The 27,370-nt window shown below is 33.0% G+C and overlaps 1 protein-coding gene across 1 annotated transcript in view; it reads left to right on the forward strand.

Moving 5' to 3' along the window:
* Themis (thymocyte selection associated) overlaps positions 1-27,370 on the forward strand; it is a 180,543-nt gene that overhangs the window by 33,466 nt on the left and 119,707 nt on the right. The window contains exon 2 of the mRNA XM_026380986.2: positions 8,670-8,828. Within this exon, the coding sequence (XP_026236771.2) occupies positions 8,670-8,828 (159 nt within the window). The remainder of the gene's footprint in view (positions 1-8,669; positions 8,829-27,370) is intronic.

Raw genomic sequence — 27,370 nt, forward strand, 5'->3', positions numbered from 1 at the left:
TAACCTACATGGTATGCCAAAGCCCTGGATATTCTCCAATTGTTTTGCAACTCTGCTTCTTAGAAAGGACAACTGATGGCAGCTGTATCAAACATTTTAAGGTTTCTATCTATAAGAGCTAAAATAATCGTATTATTCCAAGGACTACAAAAATCCCAAGGCATATATCCGATAGGAACAGGAATTACATTTAACAAAATAAAGAGGATTTTAATGGTAATAATTGCTCAACAGTAGTTTACCTTAAAATAAATTTATTAAAATAAATGGAGTGTCATCAACAAAAATGTTCAGATATAGTTTGGACAACCACTTGGTAAAACTTTTGTGAAGAGGCTCAGTCACTGTAGTACATTAGTAAGATATGATGGTATTTAAGTTCCTGACACTGAGACTCAGTGATTCAACAAATGTTTAGAATTGGTGGAAATTTGCTTAGAGATATAAATTAATTTTAAATTCATTCTCCAGCTGCTATTGGGCTACATAAAGCTGTGATCATTATCAAGTTAGATGTTTTATACTTAAATGCAGACAGCTGCCTTAGAATAAATGATGGATTCTGCTACATTTCTTTTGAAAAAGACTTTGGCAGTAAATTATCCCAACTTGAGGATTAAAATCTTTAGAAGTAGTATCAGCCAAAGGGACAAAAAGAAATAAATTATAGTGCAGGATTGGGCTGACAACAATTTATACCTGGTAAACCATCTTTAATTGGAAAATCACCAGGAACTTCATGTTGAAGACAATTATTGGGTCACATCTGGACTTCATTGGAAATACATCGTAGATGATTAGTAGTGGCAGAATACATTTCAGGTATTTGCCATCTCTTTCATGGGGAATACCTGGTATGTCATATAGGTCAAACTCACAGAATTCAAGTAGGGGATTTCCCATGCTTATGGCTTTGAAACTTCCATATATGGGTTGAGCAACTCAAACACCCCAAGTCAATTAGGTTGAAACAATGACTTGCACAACTCAGATGAATATGATGTAGAAATCTGAATCTCCAGGTAATAATTTGTAATTAGAACTATTACTGTCCAGTTAATTACATTTGTGTCTTTTAGTTAGGGGACCCAGGCCACTGATATTATTGAGATAGATGAGTTAATAACACAGACTAAGTCTTTACATAAATATTTAGTTTATTACTTTCTTTTTCTCAATATGTTTGACTCATACTCTTTCTAGTTCCTTGAAACTACATTCTGGTTTTTCTATGGTCATATGCATATTTTTTTTATTAGTGCCTTTAGGAAGGGCTTTCAAACTATCTGTGGTGAAGGCCCAATTTGTTTTCTTCTTCCAATCCATCATGGACTGATAATTCAATAAAATACAAGATAAATTAATTACGAAAATTAAGTAAAAAATTTAAGGCCATTCATGGTGGTACATACCTGTAATCCCAGCAGTAAAATACAAAATAGGGCTAGGGATGTGGCTCAGTGTTCAAGTGCCCCTGAATTCAATTCCTGGTACCAAAAATAATATACATTAAAAACACACAAAATAACAAAATCATTTGTATTTAATTCAAAGGACAGGACCTCCAACATTTCTATAAAAATATCTAAATTTTTACTCTCATTTCTAAACTATAATTCACAAGAAGAATAGTTAATGAAAGGCTTTATTAACGTTAATGAACACAGGGAAGTATATAGCGTAGTAAAGCTTTGTTTTTTATGTATTGTGTGAACACTTTATAGTGCATTGGAGGCCCTGTATAATCAATGCAATCAGTACATTTATATTCATTAAGTGGGTTTATAGCTTTAAGTGGCTATAGAGGTCTCTAGTAGATTTATTTACATTAATTTATGCAGCATAGACAAGTATATTAAAATATGTAAAATGTGCTTGAAACTAAGTTCTTCCTAAAATAATAAACTAATTTCCAATGTGGTATTGTTCATTAAAGAAATCTTTTTATTGTTGGTGATGTCATTTTGGGTTGACATTTGAATAAATGTAAGAATGTTTGATTTATGAGTAAGGAGCTAAAGAACCACTGAATTACTCCACCATCACAGGCAAACGTTTTGTGGATATGTAGGGGGGATATTCATTTCATACAGCCCTACCCTAAATCCATTTGCTTTGATAATTTTTGACACAAAGACCTTCGATCATTACTTCTATCATGACAACCTCTTGCAAACCCTCTTAGCACCGTTTTTTTAAAAAAATTAATAGAATAGGCCATAAAATAATTATTTCTCAGGTAATATATAAAATTGTGACTTACTCCTTCTCTGTCACTAAAACCTAGTCATCCGAAAGCCATGTGCTTTACTCAGAATGGTTGGAAAGTTGGGTTTTCTGGTTTCCAACCCTACTAGCATTTTGATCTCCTGTTTTGGTTGTCAAGCTCCTGTTAGAACTTTCATTTCTCCCCATGCTCAGACTTTTAAAGACTCACCAAGATACACTGCAGTTTCCAGCACATTTCTGTTTCTAGGCTTGTCTTGGATAATACTTACACTTCCAGTTATCAAGAAGAACCTCATTTCCTTAGAGGCTGGAGAGATTATTGCTCAGTTCTTCTAGTGAAGCCATTGTTTATCTTACCACTCCATTCCAGTGTTTTTCTCCCCTTATATTGATATGTCAGGGGGAAGAAAGTATGACCTTGAAAAATCATTTCTTATCAATGGGCACATATACTTTCTGTGATTATATAATTTTTTAAACAGGTAAAAATTGGTCACTATTTACCCATAGTAAAGCAACAGACTTTCTGTGTCATGCCTACTTATTTGTATACTGCATTCAAATATCAAATATCGTGGTCATTTATTTTTCTATATATTCTTCAGATAGTGAGAAAGACTTTGTCTCTATTTTGCAGGGAATGGAGACAGTCTCAATATGGACAACTGGCCATGTAAATGTCTATTGCAATCATAGTCCCCATTAAGCTTCATTACTATGGTGAACTATATAAGAGAAAATTGAGCATATTTCTTTAATGGCTCATCAGGCACCAAATCTAGGAATATGGTTCCAATAAAGGAATTTTTGCACTTAAAGTCTCCCTTTATGGTACTGCTGATTCTTGATAATTTGTGCTATCCTTAAGCAAAGAATAGTCACACATATTTATGAGACGCAAAGGCATCTTCATGAGTAACTTCCATCTAATATTATTTTCTATACATTGTCATATACTATCAAACAAACATTGCAGACATAATTTCCTAACTCCTCCATATCTATCTCAGGTCATCACATGAGCCTCTCTTCAAGTCTAGCATTATAGAGATGGCAAATGTAATGGTAATGTGGCAAACTCAGTAGGTAGAAATCATATGAGAGTCACCTATACTCAATATTTTCTTGCCTGGGGAGTCACAAGTGTCCAGCTAATCTCACATGTGCTTGTATTTTTGATAGTAAACATACCACCTGAAGATATAACTCACACCAAAACCTTCAGCTTATGGAGAATAACCCCTTCTATATCATTGTACATAATATTTGTTGTCATCTTACATTAAATCAAAGTAATAACATTCATTAGGGATTTACTAAGTGACAAAAACTGTGATTCTAGCTGTGTATGGTGGTATAAATACAGTTATCATGGTGTTTCTTTACTAGAAACACATTCCAAAAATATATAACATTAATGGTCAGAAAGTAATATCCTAAGGGCAGGTCGTGATAATAACACATTAAGAGCTATAATAAAAATACATACAAAATGCTATTAAGACACAGAGGAGGGTATTAATTGTTAAACAGGTGTGGGGATCAAGGAAGTCTTTGAAGAAGATGAGCATGAACTGGATCTTTAGAGTTAGTTGGACTTTGACAGGTTGAGGAGAAGGTGAAGGGGCAGAGTATATTTGAGTCAAGAGGAGAAAATCTCCGAACAATGTAGTTTTCTATTTCCCGACTGCCTCATTTTGAGGGGAAGAAAATCTATTGAACCAATTGTTTTGGCTGTTCTGATATGATCACAGCATTGCTTATTTGGATTGTCCAACAAGGGATGAGCTCATAAAAGGATATTAATGTGTCGTTTTTATTGAGCAAAGTAGCATTACAGAGAAGGTGATTTCAAAGGCACGTGGCTCTTTCATTACAGCCTTCAGGGGAGATGTTTGATCACTGAAAGCAGGCTGCTTTGTTCCACTTTTCTCTGATGTTTGGCATTATCCTGAATACATATGCTCTGACTTGGAAAGAATCAGTCTGTAAAGATAGAAGAGATTCGAGACTTGCATATTCAAAATACATGTCTTGTGGTTAAAATGAAACAAAACCATTTTAATATGTATGTCTATATATACACAAACATGTTTCAGACACACATCTCAGAAAAATTTTAAAAAGCAATTACACATATGTGTTTTTTCTGAGATTTTGAAAATGTCTATTTATAAAGTTCACCATTTTATATTAGAACTGAAGCCAAAAGTATTTTAAGAGACATTATATTGGCCATAGCAAAATACAAGGAACTTTCCAATTTTAGGGATTTGAGATTGGCCATATGTTCTTGTCACCTGTACTACAGTCATTCACTCTCTAATGCTGGCCATCACTAAGCACTTCTTTATTAAAGTGTATTAATACCTTTCTTGGTTAGAAAAACATTGAGAGTCACAAAATATTAAAGAGAAATGATAAATGTTAACCTAATTTGCATGAAGTTTTTTTCCTTAAAAGATGTAAAAAATTGAAATTTTTTTGGAAGATGATGAGAGGGATGTTTAAAAAGAGAACTGAAGAGTCAAAAACATTCTATGTGGTGACCAAAACTCACAGAATTTTCTTCTCATAGAATTTTCTGGTTTATAGTCCTTGTGAATTAATACAGAATCTCATGCAAATATATTGCTCCATTTTTAATTTTTGCTGAATTTTTGAGAGATAGTATTTCAAGTCAGTCCACTGGCTATCCATTACGTCTACAATTAGACACTCATCACACTGAAATTAAGCACAACAGACTTCAGCTAAAATTGGGGGTTAAAATATGTTCTATTTCAGGTGACAAAGAAAAATCTTACCATGCCACTTCTCTATTTTTTTTCCCTTGTCCCCACTTACAGCATCTTTCACCTCAATAATACCAGAGGTTTTCTCTGTGTGCCATGTCCTCCTCTCTCTGTCTAGTTTTGTAACAATCTCTAGTTTTGTAACAAATTCAGCTAAGCTTTTGTTGCCTACACCAATGCTTTACAAACATAATGTACTTATAGATCACTTGGGGATCTTGTTAAAAATGCAGGTTCTGATTCAGCAGATCTGAAGTCTGGGTAAGATCCTAACAAGCTCCCAGGTGAAACAAGGTGACACAGTGAATCAAACTCTGGATAGCAAGTGTCTAGAGAACAAATGACCTCTTATTAAATTGGAATTTGTTCTTGTACCATTAGAACTGGAAGTGAAGATTCTCTGCCTTTCAGGATGCTTCAGACTTCAGATGACTCTTCCTTTTTTGTTGTTGTTGAGAGAGAGAGAGAGAGAGAGTTTTAATATTTATTTTTTAGTTTTCGGTGGATACAACATCTTTATTTTATTTTTATGTGGTGCTGAGGATTGAACCCAGTGCCCCGTGCATGTCAGGCGAGCGCGCTACCACTTGAGCCACATCCCCAGACCAACTCTTCCATTTTTTTAAGAGCATTTTTCTTACTAGTTATGCATAGTAATTGAGTTCATTTTGACAAAATCTTACCTGCATGGAATTTTATTTCAATCCTCATTCCCCACCCCAACCCCACTTTCCCTTTCCCTATTCTCTCTCTCCCTATTCTTTCTCCCTTTATTCATAGTCCTTTTATTTGTTTTTAAATTTATTTTTTTGTTGGTACTTTCTATATATACATGAAAGTGAAATTCCCTGTGGTCCATTTATATGTGCATATGATGTAATTTTGTTAAGTTTATTCCATATTTCCTCCTCTTTCCCATCCTTCCTCTCTTACTCTCAATCTTTCTTCTACTCCACTGATCTTCCCTATATAATTTTGATTTGAAAGAATTCACAGTCTGAACTCCCTCTATGTTCTTCTCTAGCCTCTGTTTTTAACCACTTCCCTTTTATTACCTTACAGTTTAGACATAACAAACTACTTGAAATTTCCAGAATGTGTCAGGCTCTTTCACATGTCAGTGCCTTTTCAAATACTGTTTCCTCTACCTGTCCTATGATCTTGTGATGCATCCTTTAAAACACAGCTCAGCTCTCCTCTCCTTCAGGAATTCTCCTTTAATCTTTTCACCATGCAATTGCTAATTAAACACCTATCATATGCTCCTTACAACTTTCTCATAATCTGTTGCAGATGTTAGCAGAACTTGGCCATCTTCTTCTAAGCAGAGCTTCGGGTGAAAAAAGACTGTGCATTTTATCTGACACATACTGCCAAACACACTGCTGGACCCATACTGCAGCATCATATGACTAAATCAATCAGGGTCACTCTAAATGAATTTGGGCTAAGTAAATAAAGACACAGACACAGAAAATACCTTTTTCTTTGGGTTCAGTGACTGCTTCTCAGCCACAGCTCCCACAAGGGGGGCAAGGCAGGCAAAAAAGAGAGGGAGCATGCCTCAAACCCAGGTTTTATTGAGGAGAAGCCATTCAAATGAGGCAAGGGGTAGGGTTACAACAAACAAGTGGTTGTAATCCAACCCCATTGGGTAATGCATCTTTCTTATCCAAGCAGAGGTAAGGTCCAATTGCATTGCAATGGGTACAATACCAATGCAGTACCTCTTTACTCAGGACTTAAAAGTGTGTACATAGCTCCTTTCCAGGGTAGCTGCCAACACTGTAGTAGCCATTCTCTTATGTTTGAGGACTCAGTGGAGAAAGGAGATTGATATGTTATAGTCATGCATTAATACAATGCAATTTTTTTCTCTCATGAAGTTTAAAATTAAATTGGAAGTAATAAAATCTAAATTCACAAAAAGTTAAATACAGGGTGAAATAATACTTAAGATTTAAAATGTTAGTATGTGATAATTGATGAATGAGGATTATAGCAAACAGCTTTTCTAAGTTTATTGGAGGTAATGTCATTGTAGATTATTTATTGTTTATTTGGATGCCTCAATTTGTTCCACAAAGGACTTGAGACCGCTGATAATTCTATGTATTACCGTTTTTAAAAAGTATGAGAATTTAACTAGTTAAGGAAATAAAATGAGAAAAAAAGGTGTTGTGGAAGTACATACTCATAGCTTGAGGAACAGATACACACTAGCTTACAAAATTACTTTTCATTAGCTAAGGGACAGTAATGTTGATGTACTGAGGTCATTTCCACCCTGTCTGGATGGTGGACTTTTATGGGACTATTAGCAGCTCCCTAGTCCTTTGGTTTCTGGAGGAAATTGGCTAGTAAGGTACCTGGAAGGAGAATGAGATCAGACATTAATTTTCTTAGGTTGCCTGGGGCTGGCTGTACCTCTATGCAAATAGCCCATATGTTAAACCTTCTTAAATTGTTTTAATTTGAGTGTGTCCCTTTACCTGGTGGGACTCCGATGTAATTGAAGAGTTGGATTGTAGAGCTAGATTGAATGCCAGGCTTAATAACTTTTATGAGAACCATTAATGCCATAAAAGTGTTTCCAAGTTCTTACTATTTATCAGGTCAGGCAGGGTCTGTGAAGGAGTATTCAATAGAAAAAAAAAATTCAGAAATCAAGCAAACCTAAAACTTTGTCCTCGAATACTTTAAATTTAGTGTGATTAAGAGGCTATGAACTATCTCAAAGGTTAGAACACATTAATATTCTATTTAAATAAAGCTTTGGCTCTTCAATGTTTACTTACATCAGCCTTTTTTACTTCATAATTGTAGTGCAGTAGCACGCCAGAATTGTGGTTTTGGGTTGTTTTCTTTTCACTAGGGGTAGATTGTTCGACCTTTCTGCCTCTCCACTTTCCGGTTACTCATTCCTTGGTTATTTCACTGCCCCTTGTCCTTTCATCAGAGGACCAAACAAGAAAAATGAATGAAATGCTTAACTTTAGAATCTATGATGAAAGGTTTGTCAGGAAGGATACTGAAAATCCTGAATTACAGTGAAGCTTCTCAGTTTATCTGGGCTGGTCTGCCCCCTGTTGCCATAAAGGTATTGTTTCCAGCTTATCAAAAACTATCAGATAAAAATGGGCAAACAATCTTATATTCACAATAATGAAGAGGAGCAGATCTAACAAATAAATATGGTGCTCTTCTTCCCTGGGGAACAGACCCGTCTTTGGATCTTGGATTGTGTTACAACCCTGTTTGCATTACTTACTTAAACCATTGTTGACTCGTCTGAGCCTAATTCTGTGACTTAGAAAAATTAGATCATAAGTCCCATCAGTGGAAGGCCTGTTTGTTGTTTTGACCTTGGAAAAGATGAGCTAAAAGTGCTGAGGAAACCACAAATTCAATTTATAATAATGCAAAAACAAGATTGTTTACACTTTGCCAGTGGATAGAGTGAAAATCTAATGTTTCCTGGTACATGGTGTACATTTTGCTAGGCTTGATTAAACTCCTGTTTAGTAGGGAACTAAGAGAGGAACTAAGCAAAGACACTTCACATGAGGCTTTTTACTCCGACGACTTTGTCCTTCACTGTTTAATTCCTTTTTAAAATCTGCTTTTACTTTTCTTTCCTTTCAGGCTCTGTTTACGAAATGTTTGGAAATGAATGCTGTTTGTCAACAGGAGAAGTGATTAAAATCACTGGTCTCAAAATTAAGAAGATTATAGCTGAAATTTGTGAGAATATTGAAGGTTGTGTGTCTCCAGAACCATTTGAACTGCCTATGAATTTTCCAGGTATACTATGTTGTAACCACTTCACATTTGTAAAACTATATTGTTAATAGTTATGTACATCTCTAAAAACAATTAAAAAAGATAGCTCCCCCCCTCTACAACTGTTCTTAAAAAAAATAGAATTCTTTTAATTCAATCAATTTAAGGACAAATAGAAAGCATTGCACTCTAATGTTACACAGGTAGCTGTAGATTATATATGAGCCAATGACTGCGGTTGTGGCTCCATGAATCTTTATTTACAAAACATGTGGCCATTAGGTTTTAGCCTATAATTTGCAGATCTCTACTCTAGACTAAAATTCCTTCACAGATTCTTTGACATATATGTGACATTATATTCGTGTAACAAATGCCCTTTTTGACACCAAGAAAATGCTCAACAACTGTATATTGAATAAATAAAGAGTAGTGGAAGTGAAAACATGAAAGTATTTTTGGTGTTGTGTGCTTCATAGTATGATTGAAGTATACCTGGGCTCTATGGGAGGCTTTATAAAGAGCAACAGACTGCAGTTGGTCCTGTTTCAGACATGGATTCTGGAATACATTTCAGTCTCAACTCTCTACCACTTTTTAGTCATGTAACCTTGATAAGATATTTTTCTTCTTTTCATGTAGAATGGGAATAGTAATTTTATCTGTCTCCTGGTGTTGTGGGAGGACTAATATTAAAATATATTTAAAGTACTTGGGATGATAGCTGGCATATAGCACAGGCCATAAAAAAAGCATCAACTTTTATTACCATTATTAAGATTATTATTGCTATCATTGAGGAATTCCGGAAAACTTTGCAGGGAATGTTATAATTGAGCTGAGGTTTGAAAAATGAAAGTAAAGTAGCTGTTTTCTAGAAGGGGATTCCTTCAGGTGCTCTCATATCCTATCCCTTTCACTTGAAACCTAACCCATTGTTCAAGTCTAACTATTCCTTCCTCATTACTGTCATGTGCAACAATGGTTCTAAAATTGGCTGCACTTTGGAATCACTTAGGAGATTTAAAAATTCCTGATGATTAGGTCGTTTGTATAAGACATTCTATTTATTTGACTGGTCATGAGGTTTCATGGTCATCAAGATTTCTTAAATTTCCCAGGGTGACACTCATGGATAGCCAAAGTTGAGAACCATTGCTTTAAAAGAAACCATTCCTAAGTACTCTAATTAGATGTAACAACTCCTTTTTTGAATCATTTTTGTTTTGCATGTCTTAATTATTGTATGCATTGCATTTTGCATGTAATTGAAGCTATCTGCATGCTGTGTGACTAACACTACCTACCTAATAGATAATAAGGTTGCAAAGGGTTAAAGCTGAATCTTATTTATAGATATAATCTCCATAGTGTTAAGGATAAAATGTACATAATAAAAATGTACTTAATTAAAATGACTAAAATCTTCTGTAGAAAGAGTTTTTTTTTTTTATTAGAATAGTGAAAAAACTTAACTTTTGGTTAAAGTCTAAGTGGGAAGTTGCTATTTTGAAAAACCCTTTTAACTTTCAGTTGGAGAGATAGTTTTCATCATTTAAGAAAAAAAATTTAAATATCTTTACAAACTAATTTTACTGAAAGACTCAGGATTAAAATAGAGGAATACAGTTATTGGTGATGATCGGAAAATGTTTTGTTTTCCAAGAGAACTTCTGGGTGGTGTTGAAAATGATCTGAAATAAAGAAGTAATTCTACAATAGCACTAAGGAGAATGATAAAAATAAGGCCATTAATATTTTTAATAAATCTTAACAGTAGCAAAATCTTATTCTATATTTAAAACTTTCAATTTAAACTCCATTTCGATTTTAAATTTTTAAAAGTCAGTGTTATTTTAAAACATCTTGCCTTATTTGCCCAATTCTCTTAATTTTCTTTTGTTAATTTCTAATATCATTCTGTTACCAGAAGATATATTTCATGTGATTCAGTTTTTAAAAATGCATTACAACTTATTTTATAGCAAAAAAAAAAAAAATGACTGATACTGAACAATGTTCCATATAAACCTAAAAAGAAAGTGCATTTTACTATCTTTGAATGGGATGTTCTAAAGATATCTGTTTGTTTATAGTGTTATTCAAGTAATCTATTTTTTGGTGAATGTGCTCTCTAGTTCTATGTAAGATTGAAAGCAGAGTATTAAATTTTCCAATTCTTACTTTGAGTTGCGCATTTTCCCATTCAATTTTGTCAGCTTTTCTTGCAATCCTCTGGAGTTTCTGGGATTATAGGCAGGCACCACCACGCCCAGTACCTCCCACCTCCAATTTCTTAAGGTAGAAACTTCTTTCTGTCTTTATCCTTTTCTAATATGTGCATAAAATGCCATAAATTTCCCCTGAAGAATATCTGTTACTGGATCAAAGATTTTGATGTTATGTCTTTGTTCTCATTCAGTTTAAAATATATATTTTTTTAAATTTATCTTAAGCTTTCTACTTTAATTCATTTGTTAATTAGAAATATGCTGTTCCATATCCAAGTTTTTGGAGATTCTCTAGCTGTCTTTCTATTATCGGTGTCTGTTTTAATTCTATCATAGTGTAAGAGCTGACATATTAAGATTTCTATTTTTTTAAATTAGTTAAGAAATATTTTATGGCTCACAATGTGGTTTATATTGGTGAATATCCATGTGAACCTGTGAAGAATGGATGACCTACAGTGTTGGTTGAAATAGTACATAAATGTCCATTATTTGATTTTCTGAAGTTTGAATATGATGTTAATTTGGGGGGTCCATTTTTTTTTCAGCATTTACTCTCTTGATGTTTTCTGAGCTTTCTGAATCTGGTTTGGTGTAAGTTTTCAGTCATTATTGCTTCAAATATTGTTTCTATTCTTTTTCTCTGACTTTTACTTTGGTATTCCCAATAAAAATATTTTACAACCTTTTAAAAAGTATTGTCTATTATCTCAGTCCATAAATATTCTAGGATTTTGTGGTTGTTGTTTTTATAGACCTGTGTTTTCCTCTTTGCTTTTCTGTCTTGGAGATTTCTATTGACATATCCTTGGGCTCAGTGATTCTTTCTTCGATCCTGTCAAGTCTACCAATCACCCCATCAACATTTTCTATTTATGTTGCATCATTATTGATTCCTAGCATTTAAATAATTTCCTAGAATGTCTGTCTGCTTACATTGCTCATCTGTTTTCACATGCTCTGTACTTTATCCTTTAGATCCATTAGCGACATATTAATCATAAATTCTTGGTCTGATAAGTATAATATGCCTACCAAATTTGAGTCTGATTCTCATGTTTGTTTTGGATCTTCAAAAGTGTGTTTTTGCTTTTTAGAATACCTTGTAATATATTTTATTTTATTTTTATTTTTTACTTTATAGCCAGATATGACATGTTGGGTACAAAGAACTATAGTAAAGGCTGTAAGTAAAATGGTGGTAATGTGTAGGGTGAGGAGTAGCATTCTAGGGTTCTATGATGAGGGCTCATTCTTTTATTGAGTGTGCACCTTTGAAATGTGAACTTTGCAAATGCTTGTTGTCACTTACCTTGGGATAGGATGGGTAGTAGAATGGGCAGGAGGTGGGTATTTTCTTCCCCTAGAGTGGAGGGCCAGAGTAGATTGGATCTGGGTATTGTTTTTATTGCTCAATTAAGATGCGATAAAACACCAATTTTTTAGTATTTGGTAAAGTAGTTTTTCTTAAGGGCATGTCTTGTTAAAACAGAATGCTCTAATGTATTTCAAAATGGTTCCTTTACCCTCTCTCCTGCTAGAATCATGAGGGGACATTTCCTCTGATATTCACTATGAGAGTCTGGTCAAGTTTTTTTTACTGGGTAGTAAAAATTATGAAAGTATAAAGGTCCTTCTGTGACTAGGTCCCCTCAAGTTTTTAACTCTGAGGTTTGTTCCTCTGAATCTCCTGGAATTTGCAAATTTTAGTTCATGTGTTCCCCCCCCACACACACACACACAATACTGGTTCCCCTGGAGGATTTTATTTGCAAGTTTCTGCCCTGGTAAGTTGTGATTTTCACTATCTGCCTGTGTCTTCAACTTTGGGTATCAGTGCTTTACCCTCTGACCTCAGATCTAGGAAGAGTTGTTGATTCTTCCTATGGTTCATCTTTATGCTTGTTGTTGGAGTCAAGTGTCAAGTGACAACTGCAAAACTCCTTAAATGGAAGCCAGCAGACTATTTTTTAAATGTATTTTTTTCATTGTTTTCAAGTGGTTTCCCTAGATTTACAATTATCATCTTAATTTGTAACAGTCTATTTTGGGTTAATTTAATTTCAATGATTTACAAAACTTATCTATAGCTACATTTCTGCCTTGTACTGTTATTATAAAAATTACATCTTTATATATTGTGTTCCAAACAACAGAGATTTAAAATTATTGATTATGCAGTTATCTTTTAAATCACAAGAAAAAAACAATCTTTTCAAACAAAAGTCTGCATTTAAACTATCTTTCATATTTATTTTTATAGTTGCCTTTATCAATACTCTATTTCCTCATGTGGAATAGACTTCCTGCCCTATGTCCCTCCATTTCAGTTTGAAGCATTCCCCTTAGTATTTCTTCTATGGAAAGATTGTTAGTGACAGAATCTTTCTGTTTTATCTGAAAGTGTCTAGATTTATTTTTCATTTATGCTAAGCATATTCTCTCCCAGTGAGCTACACCTCTAGCTCTAAGTTTTTAATCTTCTTCAAAATTTCTTTTATATGATTAATCATTTCTATTTTCCTGTTTTCAAAATTCTCTATCTTTGGTTTTTGAGCAGCATGATTATGTAGTGTCTAGGTGTAGATCTTTAAATTTATCCTACTTGGAGTATGTTGAGATTCTTTGATGTACAATTTTTTTTACATCAAATTTTGGAAGTTTTTCCAATTTTTATTTATATATTTATTCTATGCCTTTGTCCCCTCTCCATTTGAAATTCCCATTTTTTTTCACATCTTGTTATACTTGTTTTTATCTTGTAGAACTCTAAGACCCCATTTTTTCTTTATACAATTTTTTTCTCTTTCTCAGATTGTTTTATCATAATTGGCTCATTTTAAAATTTGGCTTATATTATCTATTTTGAGACATAATTCTCATACTTTTTTATCTCTATAAACATGATTTCCTTTAGTTAATGTACTCAAGAGAGCTTAATTTATTTTTTTTTTCTGTTAAGTCCAATGTCTGAGTTTTATTTCTTCTATCCAGTGATTGGCCATTCTTTTTCTTTTTCTTTTTTTGTCCATAAATTTCTATTGTTTTTCTAAAAAACTGGATGTTTTAAATAAGTGAATGTAGTTACTATAAAAATTGTATTCTTTCTCTTCACCACAGCTTGTTATTGTCATGTGTTGAATAGCTTTTCTGAACTAAATCAGTTAAGTCCACATTTTCTTTGTCATGTGTAGCTACTGAAGACTTAGCTCAATTTAGTGGAAAATCAATATCTGGTCAGAGGATTTTAAATTTTTTTAAAAAATACAACTGAAACCACAAAGTCTCCAGTCTTTGTGGAGGGGTTTGTTTCATTTGGGGCATGCTTTCAACACTTGTCAGTGAAAATTCTTTTTTAGTCTTTACTTCCTGCTAATGTGGAACATCAAAATCAGCCAGAATTGAGAATAAAGGGTTTTCTCAGTTTTTTTTCCTGAAAAATTCCTGAACAATTTTTACATATTTATGTAAGTAACCTAGATTTTCAGTTTCTAGAAGTTTTTATTTCACCATTTTTGCTGGCATCATCCATTCTTCTGAATTAAAATATGTAAACATAGATCCTCAATTTCACCTGGTAACTGTTGGAGAAACCTTAGAAAAGTCCCCAGAATGATTTCTTTCCAATTAAAGATAAGTAAATCTACTGAAAAAAGATACTGTCCTTTGACCAATAAACAGTTTTATAGATAGAATTCAAGAAAATTTGAGCTCAAGCAAAGGTCAAGGAAGGAAGGTTTTGTAGAAATGTGGGAAAGCAACTTTCATGAATGAAGCTGAAACCTGATTTTTTTTTTTTTGCTAAAGTATAAATGGGAAACTGAACTTCCAATATATACCAGTGGTTGCATCCTATATAATGTTTTTGTACATCTCTTTCAACTCAAAGAATGTTCAAATAAATTAAAAGAAATAAAAAGCTCTCATTTCAGTTCTCTATGGGAATAAGCAAACTGCTTTAGAAGCATAATTTGGTCTTTAAAAGATAGCTCTTTTAGTTGAGCCTTTTTAGAAACTAGAAACCTCACCATTCTTGACAAACACAACAAAATAAATCTTGATACTTAGTAGTTGATTGCATTATCCCCATAGATTGGTAAATCACATAACATTTGGTTTATAGTGAAGATCCAAATTTCTAGATCACCTCCTAGAAGATTTATTCCTCCTTTATAGTGTTATGAAGCATGAATAATAAATGTCTCGTCTTTAGTCATGAGAAATATACTGAAAATGTTTCAGTACATCTTTATGATAAACAGTCCTTCCCTGCTATCCCCTGAATAGCACCTTAACATTGTATCTCTAAACCATATGTTCAAGGAAGGCTGAGAAAACAGCTGTAAACTACTTTTAAAATTTACGAAGGTAGACTAAAAAAAATATTCTTTTTATATTCTCAGATCCGACTGTATGATTTGTATTATACATAGGTATTTTCCCCCCTGGAGGTAGGTTTTGCAGGAGATATGGAAGTAAATTTAGAAATAGACAGTGTTCTGCTATGCTACACTCCTTCCTGTCCATATCACACACCCAAATGAGGGTCCTGATAGTGTGTCAGAGTCTATTCTGAGTATTATTATATTTATGTAGGTTATTGATTGAATTCACATTTCACAGATGAGAAAATTGAGTTACCTATAGGCCTACTAACTCGTTCAAAGTCACACTGTCTGTGTGTCAGTGAGATGTCTGTTGTTAGAACAAAACATAGACAAAGGAGAAAAAAGTTTATTTTAAAACTTAATTTTTAAAAAGTTTAATTTTCCTTCTTAAAAGAATGAGAGATTTTTATTTTTTATTTTTTTTTTTTTTGTATTATGGTTTTGGAGGTTTCCATCTGATTGCTGGGCTTTATTGCTTTGGTCTTGTGACAAGGCCAAATATGCCAACAGGGAATGTGTGGTGGAACAGTTTCTCACCTTATGTTGGCCAGAAAGCAAAGAGTTACAGAGAGAGAGAGAGAGAGAGAGAGAGAGGGGAAAGGGGGAAGAAACCAGGGTCTTAAAATCCCCTTTAAGGGAATGCCCCCAGTGGCCTCACTTTCTTCCACTTGGCTATGCCTCCTAATAAAGGCATATCCTCCCAATAGTGTGCAGACTGGCAAGCAAGCTGTTAGCACATAGACTTTATGAGATATTTTAGATACAAACCATAACAATTAGTAAATATCTTTGTTAAATCAATACCTACCAGCACCATCCAATAGAAATAAAATATAAGCCACACTAGTGATTTTAAATTTTCTAGTAGCTATATTTATGTTATTTTGTTGCATGAAATTACTCTATAAAATCGCTAAATATAGTAACTTCAGATAACAAATTTTATTTCACATACTCTTCTGAATATATGAAACATTTATAAAAGTATTAAGAATAAAACATGTCATGCATGGTGGCACATGCCTGTAATCTCAGTGGCTCGGGAGGATGAAGCAGGAGGACTGCAAGTTCAAAGCCAGCCTCAGCAAAAGCAAGGTGCTAAACAATTCAGTGAGACCCTGTCTCTAAATAAAATTGGATTAATAATAGAAGTGCTTTCACATGTAATTGATTCAGGTTAAATGACTCCAATTTATGAAATATGTTCCTTTCTTCCTGGTGCCAAAATATATGACTCATTATCATTTTCAAAATAAAATTTCCTATTGTTTTATTTGGATAATAGACTATATTTAATATTACATTCAATGGTCATTCATTGTATTTTAATCTACCATTGAAATGACTAAATCTCTCATCTTTAACCATGTTATTATGAGTATAGGTAATTTTTATTTGACTAAAATATTGGTTTCTATAATATTCTAAGAAAATTATTATAAAGATATTTAAAGTATATTTAATAGCTTTATAGTGAATAACATTTTTATATTCTGGTTTTGAAGGATTTATTTTTAAAAAGGAAGATGTAAGGCAGAATTTACTTCTGTTTTTCTACCTGGATATTATGATTAAGCATGTTATAAAGTGGCCATATGTTAGAGTCTGTAAACAAGTCAGGATGGCACCTGGCATTTTGCCAGAGAAATGTTAGGGTCTGTAAACAAGTCAAGATGGTGCCTGGCAAAATGCCAGAGGGAGTGGTTTGTGAAGTAATGCCAGCGAGCCATTAAGTGTGGAGATTCCTTATTGGTTGACTGCTGTATCGAGTTTATGTTAATTAAAATAAGCTGTGTGGAATGTATAAATACCTCTGTTGTCCTACAATAAACAGCTCCAACTCCTGCTGTATCAATCTACACAAGTTGTTCCTCACCCCCCTGGTTATTTTGCTGCAGCCGGACTGCGGCAGCCATACTTAGAGCTCCTTCTCTTTCAGGTAACTTGCTTTCCAAGGAACTAAGAGGCCTTCTCTGAAATTTTCTGGTTCAACTTCTCTTAAGGCACTTCCTTCCTACTGTGCTCACTTAAGCAAAAGTTTTTTTTTTTTTTTTTTAATATTCTGCTGTGTCTATTATGTAAAATATTTTTCCTATAAAAAAGAAATATTCTGTACAAAATTTATAAGAAAACATGAATTCTTTAACATGCAAAAGAAATTCCAGCTTTCATATCAATTGACAGTTCAATTTTTTGGTCAACTTTTCCTCTACACTTTAGTACATGATCAGATTATTTCTGTAAGTCCTTGGTCTCTGGATAACAACTATGTTTATTATCTGGAAGACAAATAGACTTCACAGTTCTATGTTAAAATAATCTTTTTTTCCCACCTGTGTGCATTTGAGCATGTGAAAAGAATTCTGACAGAAAGATCACTTAAAAATAGGCTGTTCCTTATAGCTGGTGCCATTCTACAAGTTTTCATTGTGATATTTTATGTCTATCTTTTAATATCTATTTCATAACTCCTTGTTCTTACTATCAAACTTTCCTATTTGCACAGTTCTTCTGAATTCTCTTTATGGTGTTATCTCAACAGCATAATCATGGAAGGACTAGTATGAGAGAAACCAGATTGCCCTTAAAAAATTGTGTTGTTAGGTCTTCAGGTCCTTGAATCTTACCTAATGAGTATGGCATATTTTTTATACTAAATTTATTTAGAGGTTCCTCCATTGGAACCCAAGTAAAATTTCCATATACTCCCTAAAGCCCACAAAACACATACACCACAGGCCTCCCCCATTACCAAAATTCACACCAGAGTGACACATGTGTTACAATTGGTGAGTTCTTATTGATGTCATTAACCCTCAAAGTTCATAGTTTCCATTAGGGTTCCATTAGTGTTGGAATCTATGGTAATTTAGTCTTTTCAGATTAGTTTGTTTTACTTTCTAATTTGTGTTTAATATTCCTCCATAGCTTTTCATGGCCCTTTGAAATACATTTCTTTCTAGAACTGAATAATATTCCATTCTGTGCATGAACCACAGTTTATTATGCATTTGCCTCCAGAATTACCTCTTGATTACTTCTAAGTTTTGGCATTTTGAATTAATCTACTATAAACATTCATGTTTAGGCTTTTGTGTAGACATAGGAACTCAACATTTTTAAACTTATAAAATAAGTTATTTTCCCCAGTTTTATAAGTAACACATGAATACTGTGGAAAATTAGAAAATGGAAGAAAATTCAGGGATGTAAATAAAAATTCTGTTTAATTCTAACTCTAAAGCTAAATAATTAATATTTGGCACATTTATTTCCATTGTTTTCTAATGCAATATAGACTCACATGGTTTAACATCCCAAGAACATACCTGTGTCATTAAATATACATATTTTATTAAATCTACTCATATGGTCATTAAAGAAATTTGTACTGTAACAAATAGCTTTTTAACTAAAACTTTATCTGCATTCTGAAATTAAAATTTCATATATAAAATTATAAGTTCATAAGTAAAATGTTTTTAAGACATTGATATATATTGCCAAATCCTGCCTCATAAAGACTCTCACAATTTGTATTCCTACTAGAAATTATCAAAAGTGTCAATCTGATTTTTTGAGACTGTAATTTGACTGTTCATCTCTTCCACCTCCCATTTTTTAAGGCATTAGCTTTTCTGAAATGTAACTTGCATATAATAAAATTCATCTGGTAGAAGTACACAGTTCAGTGGTTTATGGTATACTTGTCCTAACTTATTTTAGCAGCATGAAATTTAAAACCATTAGAATTCTAGAAAATACATGCTGGGCATGAGACAGGTGTGGCTGAGGGTCACAGGGTCAAGCATGTGCAGAGTCAGGTAGAAGCACTCAGAATGGTGGCACTTCAGGTGGGTCACACAAAAGAAGGGATGTTCCTATAAAGGTGTTTATTTTGACTCTGATTTAATATTGTCTTAGAATTTTAGATAAGTAATTATAGCCAGAAATGTCCAAATTACAAAATTTTTAGAAATGAGGTGATAATCACTATTTGCAGGCAATAATAATGTCCAAAAAATATCAATAGAATCAATGAAATAAAAATTAGAAACTTAGAATCTGTGAGTTTGCTAAGATGACAGAATGAATACCAAATATCTAAAGTAAAAATATTTATGTAAAATACATATGTATTAAAAGGAATATGTAAGCATCATTTGTAAGCATTTAGTGAATATAAGTATATTGTATATTTGCCCTTATTTATTTACTTAAAAATACCATAATATTTTCTTGTTTATTAAAAAGAAAACCACATATTATAAATATATCATTTATATCTGAATTATTTGTAAATTTAATCCAATGATAAGCATAATTTCCATATTACAATAATAATAATTATAATGTTTGTCCATGGGTTTTTGGGAAAATTAACAAGGAAAATATTCCATAAATATTTAAAAATTAGAATAATGAGGGAGTATTTATTCTTCCAATATTAAAACTTAACAAAGTTATAATAAATTATACTGTATATTACTAAAAATCAAAAGCCAAAACAACAAATTACTGTAGTAATAGCAGAACTCATTGTCATAGAAACATCAAAAATAATGCTTTTTAAATTTGATTCTACTGTCCCCAAAAGCTTAGGTATTCGCTTTTTAGTTTAGAAACATACTTTAAATATATTATTTTCTACTTGATAAAACCAAAACTATGTATCTGGGGTTAAAATATGAATTATTTAATTATTGCTCTGATATATTTATCAATCTAGAAAACAATCGATCAGGTTTTATCATCAACCTTATAACACAGCAAAATAGATTTAAAAGTTTCAAGTAAAAATAGCTTATGTCTCTACTTGAAATAACTTTCAGGTTATAAATATAATGAAAAATCATAAACAATGTATTTGATTACATAAAATAGAATTAAATGTGAAAATGACTCAATTTCAAAAAGACTAGATATTTCTGAAATGTGAAACAAAAACATCAATAAAAATGTCTAGTAGAATGCTAACTGGGAAAGGGACAAAGGGTAAAAGAAATTCAAACGTTACATTAGCATCTAGAAATTAGTTTGGATCCATTCATGTAAATTAACACAAAAACTTTTCTTCTTCATTTAAATTAGCTAAGTTTTTAAAATTATGAATAATAAAGATATTATTAAATGGTGATTCTCAAACCAGACTGAAGGATACTGTTGGAATTTTTTTAAAAAAATAAATTTGATAATAGATTGAAATAAATTTGATAATAGAGTGATAAACTCTTCTGAAAATACATTAATTCACATACCATCTGTCAGTTATTTAACAAATATTTATTTTTTTTGTGTGTGGAGATAATGATTGAAGATAGGGATATACTGAAGTCTTGGTCCTGTCACCCTAGAGCCAATAGCCTGCTGTTAAAAGGGCCTTTGTAATGCTTAAGGCTTTAAGCCAGTGGTTTTACATATAGAATAAACTCTAATAATCGTTTTAGAATTGTTTGAAATAACAGAATAATGAAATCAATTTAAATTTTCAAAAACACAGAAAAGATTGCACTAGGATACATCTGTTACAACATAAAATTCAGTTATTAAAATTGTTCTTGAAACATATTTTAAAACATGAGGTTTAATTGTAATCCAGTGTTAAATTAGACAATCCTAATGAGTGTATTTTGTAGCATTTCAATGTTGTTATAAACTTTTCTACCTACCTGTATATATTCCAGGATTGAAAAAAAAATAACCAAAATTTTAAGGAGCTATTTTGGTATAGTGAGAATATAAGTGATTTTATTTTGAATACATTAAATTTTTGTAGAGAATATATATGCATCAGTAAATAGATGTACTCATGCTACACCCCTAGACATGCAAATAAAAATTCAGACTGAGTAAACTCATGTGTCTTAGCGCTTCAGTTTACCAGTTTCCACATCTATGAAGCTGGGAAAACATTAATATTTTTCTCACAAAATTCTTCTCATAATTAAATTAAATGAGCTGCTTATTTTGAGTACTTACTACTATCTCAGCACATAGAAAGTGCTGAATGACTGTTAACTGATATTATTCTTATTATCCTTAAAAAATTCAGAGGGTCTCTGTTTCTCAGTCCTTCCTATATTTAAAGTCACATCTGGCTTTTTGAAGTAGTTGGTCTAATATATGTAGTTTTTGATAATGTGGTAATTTTTATCTTTTCCTGTCAATTTCTGTGTCTTGTTGTGAATACTTTACTGGGATGTCAAACACATGTGAGCCTAGGGCTGCTGGAATGCAATATTTAAACCTCTCTTAACCAGACTCAAAATGGGGAAAACCCCAGTTTGTTTATCTTCAGTGTCTAAAATGAACAGAGTAGCAACTCCAGTCTGTCTGGTCTTTTCTAGAAGTTTCTGTCTGGCTCACTCTCTGAATAAGTTTGAGGCAGTGCCTTAGGAGTTATCTCCATCAGATATCCCAGTTCAGGAAGGAGGTTCATCTCCAAACTGCTCAGGTGCTCCTGTTGACAGTTGCCCTTTCTTGTCTCCTTGAGAGGAAACAGCAAGCAACTTCAGAGATCAGAACCTCTAGGTGAGTTAGATCAGGAAGTTAGGAGTTAGCCATTTGAAAAGCATAGTGCTGATTTTAGGTGGAATTTGCAAATTTGTTTTATTGGAGTTCATTTTGTTGACTAATATATGGAACTAAAAGGTTGTGTTTATAAAGAACATGAACATGCACTTTTTTCTATTCTGGTGAATTTCGTGGGTGGGGGAAGTTCAGTTTTCTTTATTGTGCAAATCAAAATCTATGTAAATCATAAGCTGTAAAATCCATTTAAAATTTATGGTTATATCAGAAAATTATACCTCTTCCTAATTAGAATTTAATGTAAACTGATTTTTAATTGTTTTACATAACCATGGGTAACATATTTTTTTCAGAACATTGTGTGCAAAAATCAGCAAATATGTCAGAAAAAGCACAACATTACAAGGAAACACCATGGCATATGTTGGCAGTTATGAAAGAATTGCTGCTGTTTTCACCCTTCACACCAGAATACTTTTTTCAATATTTACCTCCCATGTGTAGAGAGAGAAACATATGGGGCTTTACATAATCATAAGCATAAACAGGTGGCTACTTAGGTACATTTAATTTGCAGGCAACATCAATACTGCACAACACAATCAGCTCCACATGGCTCCCAAACTCTTTCCACTAACATTCCATTAGAAAATTAAGATCATTAAAATAGAAGGAGGGTATTTTCCTCCCCCCATTGGCTTCAACTACCTTTCAGAGTCATGAATAAAGCACATTTTTTAAAAATACCTTGGCATTTTGCTGTTTTCTTTGTTCAAAGGGAACTTCAGTAACTGTGTATAATGTATACCTTGTGAATAACTACAAGCAGCACAATGTTTGCATTTAAAATGTGCTTACATCTTTTATTCTCCCTATCCAGTAATCTGCTCACTACGGGTATGAAATTATAGTGGTTAAATTCTAAGTCATTTATCAAAGCATGGGGTCAGACCATCCCCTGAAAGCAACCTGGAAATTCTTCCTCAAAGGCAGTCCACCTAAAGAGGTCACCTGAGGCCCATTTCCAATACTAAGCCCTCTGGCAAAAATCTGTGGAAATTATTATTGCTGAGAAAATTTGCTCAATCTATGTCAAAGGCTGAACTGTAAATTCTATATATTTGTTTTCTTCTAATTTCCAGAGTGAAATAATAGTGTCCTGTTTGGCACTGAACTCCCAGTGGCATTAATATTTCTGACATAAACATCCTGCAGTAGCTTAGAACTCTAGAGTGTAAGAAAATGAGGAGAGAGAATAACCACTCTATATTTTTAATTTTTTACTTTTGTTTTTTTTTTTTGGGGGGGGGGTAGTGATGTGCTTGTCATGTATTAAGTCCTTGTCTAAGCATGCTACACATATTAACTCATTTAATAATCATAATTACTTGAATAAGGCAGGTGATATACTTTTCCCTATTTTATAGGAAAGGAAATTTTAGCCCAAGACTTTAAGTTCTCAAATGTACCCAGCAAGGCAAAGGCTGAGAGCTAAAGCCCAGGTAGGACAATCCATGCTATGAACCACTCCAACTCTATCTTTGCACAGTTGTGTCCTCCTTACTCCAAAGACCCCACTGCGCAAAGTCACCTAGTGCCATCAGCAGTAAATCAAATACGGCATATTCATTAGTAAGTTTTGGGTTTAACAGAGCTTTATGTGTCAGGTTATGTTACCTGATTTCAAGAACTGACATTATTAACATAAATTATTTGTTACGTATCTCAAACATGTTAGATATTGCAGTCACTCCTCTCAGAGAGTTGAAATGTTATTGAGAAACATAAATTGTTTTTATCCATTGGTTGAACCAAAGAGATAAAAATGAATTGAAAGTTTTCTATAGAGTGTTTTTAAAACTGTTGATAGCTATTATAGACAATTATACTTCAATTATTATGTAAAGACATTTGTACATAAGAATTCTACAGCCTGGCTTAATCTCACCTCAGATTTAACAGACTGGGTCACTTTTTTTTTTTTTTTTGATGTATCTAACCTCTTCCTCTCAATATTCAATTAATTCTGTGCAACATTTTCTTATACAAATTTAGACTTCCCTTGTATATTCTTCTATGAAAATTGTTGAAATCACTCATTAATATTGACCAATAATCCTATGATTGACTCAAAAATCTGAAAATTTTCTCAGTCAGGACATTATTATTGTATAGTCTAATAATTTGCTCAAGGGTTTTAAGGGTTTTTTTTTGGATAGGTTATTTTGTGCACACCATTTCAGTCTGAAATTGAATACAGATACTTAAGTGAGAATTTCTACCAGAAGTTCTGCATTTGGGATAGTGTTGAAGAAGACAATTTTGTAGCATATACTGACCTAAAAATTTCTTGGGAATGCAACAGAATGATAGAAAAGCTATGTGGAGTGAGAATTGTAATCATGAAGCACATAATAACAAGGATGTTTAGTAATTTGATTGTAGAACAAAGTATGTTCAAAGAGGCAGAGGAACGCTTCACACCAATACCTGAGAGACCTTTGCTTTCCTTTTGGAGGGGCAGGATTCATAGTCAGAATACATGGCAATATAATTTATCTCCAAACTTTTTTAAACATACCTCCATCTGTTAGAAATTTTTGAATGTGCATTTCACATATACATATATTGATCTATTTAAATTGTGTGTGCAAGTGTTGGTATATTTGACCTATCTTTACCTATATCTCAAAGGAAAGTTTCTTTATAATGATAGTGGATATGGTCCACCTTTTGATAGCTTTGAAGTGTTAAAAATGTTTTGGTCAATTTTCATATTTTTAAAACTAGAGTTTTTTTATTGCTACTTCATAATATGGCTAAAGTAAAACTTGGGAATAGAAAATTTAGTTTCGTTATTTTTGTTTTTGTTCAGTTGTGTTTTATATCCATTTTATAAGAGTTACTTTATTTAAAGCCTACAATAATATATTCTGGAGACCTGCATAAATATATCCAGGTTATCTGTACTGAAAGTACTTGAATTTGTGTGGGCAGCCCTGCAAACCCTTCACCTGGTACAGTCAGTGCCAGGCCTCTTTCCAAGACCTCAACTAAGTATCTACACTGATGATTCTAGTGTCAAGTTGTATTAAATATAAGTAAAGTTCACTTTCTTATACTATTGAATTTTAAAAGTTAAATGTTTTTCTGCATCCAAAGGGAGAATGAATACTCACTTTGGAATCATTTTTATTAGCTTGTTAAAGGCTCTACATGTTATGATTTGTGATAATAATGAAAGGGTGAAATATATAATTCCATGATTAAGCCCTTGAGCTTTGGAGGCACAAAAATCTATTCTGTCTTAGATAATAGAGAATTTATGGCATCTCTTCAAAGCTTTGCATCTTTATCCATGATATGTTAATGCTTTGTTAATATGAGCTACCTCATATTGCTATTTTGAAAATGAAATTATATAATACATGTAAATTGCTTCTATATGCTAAGTTGCTAGTATTTCACTAACCCTAATTTTGATGATGTGTGAGAAGAGGATGAGAATCAGTAGGAAATTCACTCCCAAGATTACTTATATTAGTTCACTTGCCAGGGAGTTTGGGATTTGTCACCAAAGAGATACCATGGGGAGAATCACGAATGACTTTGAGCAAGTGAGTGTGATGAATACAGTCTTAGAAGCATGTGTGGTGTCATACACAGGATGCCACCAAGCCCTAGTATCTTCCCACAAGCATTCCTGTTGGCCTTGTGCTGAGGGAATTGGTCTGGGCAGTTCTTTTTTACCAGATAGAGCTGCAGGCCAGGCTGGCTTACCTACTTGGTCACAGAAATCTTTCCTTTTGTCCCACTTGGTTTTGCTGGAGATGGGAATCATGATGGTGGAGCATCAGGGAAATTTCCAAGGGCAGTATCTCCCTTCTTGCTGTGTGTTTTTTGTGTCTCCAATGTCACTGTCAATACCTGGGGGAGATACTGGGACTAGGTAGGAAGGAAGGTGACTTTGGAAACTTGAGGATGCCTGAGTTTCAGGCAGAATGGCCCAGAGCTGGAATGCACCACACTCCTGAGGGCATTCTTGCCCACCCTAAGGCAGAAGAAATAGATTTGGTCAAAGTTGGGAAAGCAGGCCAGGGTTTGAACCAGGAAAACAAGATTGTGAAATCTTTACAGTGTACATTCTGATATACTGTTAGGAAATCTAATTTTTACAGTTACTATTTGGGTGGAAATCAATAAAGGAGACAGAAAACATACAAGACAAGAAGTCTGGTGGTCCTCTATTCTGCACAATGAACTGGGAAATGATTCTTGCTCTTCTCTCACTGGGGATTTTGTGAGAGGCTGATGCATGCAAAGGAGGACCATCTGGTGAGACTCACAAACATGTTTTGTGAACCAGAATAAACATGTTTTTGTGAATGATATCCCTGTAAGTCATACGTGTACTAAGGAGGCAACTTGGCTTGGTGGCAAGATGCAACATTTGGATGTCAAAATCTGAATTGAGACTTTAGAGGCACAGTTACCAGCTCTGAAAATTGTGACCATTTCCATATATCCCAGAAATAGTATTAGCTTCACTGTGCTCAGAAGTTTGTTGTGAAGATGAATGATGCGTATGAAAAAAGTATTCAAACTTGTGACTTTCTAAAAAAAATTTCAATTATTGCTGTCACTATTAATAAAAATGATTGTGAATCATTAAGAATTAGTTAAAAGTACAAACTCCTCCAAAACCTAAGATTCAGGGAAAAGATTCTAAAGAGTAGATTCACATATTAACTAATTTTCAGTAACTTAATTTATTGCATTTCTTTATAATTTTTATTTCTTAAGGGACATATTCTTTATGAACAATTTCTCCTTAATAAAAAAATAAACAATAAAATCTATTTTAATAGCTCACAATCCAAAGTGGAAATACAAATCAATTTTCTTCCTGATTTTTAACTTACTTAGAAATATCACATATTGGCTTATTTTATAAGAATTCTCATGACTTCTTAGCTCTTGAATTATGTTTTATTTCTCATTGGAAGAATAATAAAGCATATTTTCCCCGGTATTAAACTATTTATATTCTTTGTGGAAAAGATGGAGGAAGAATTGGTCAAATTTAGAGTTAACCAGTTCTGGTGATGCTTTAGTTTATATTTAATTCCTTTCATTGCAAAATTGAATTTTTAATATGACTCATATTAAACAAAAAATTCTGCCCTAGTTTACATGGTATGAAATGGATGTTTATATAAGGGACTCTGGATTGGCCGCAATCATAGATTATGTGGTAATTTAATCAAATATTTTCCCTGTATCCTGACATTAGTATGCTAACCTGTGTGCTACATCAACTTCTAAGAGAAAACACATTGATTCACAGATGTATTTTTCTTGCAATAAAGACATCCAACAAGACAGCACTGAGGAGTGTGATTAACTTGAAATA

The sequence above is a fragment of the Urocitellus parryii genome, chromosome 8 (assembly GCF_045843805.1).
Source record: "Urocitellus parryii isolate mUroPar1 chromosome 8, mUroPar1.hap1, whole genome shotgun sequence".
Classification (NCBI taxonomy): Eukaryota; Metazoa; Chordata; class Mammalia; order Rodentia; family Sciuridae; genus Urocitellus; species Urocitellus parryii.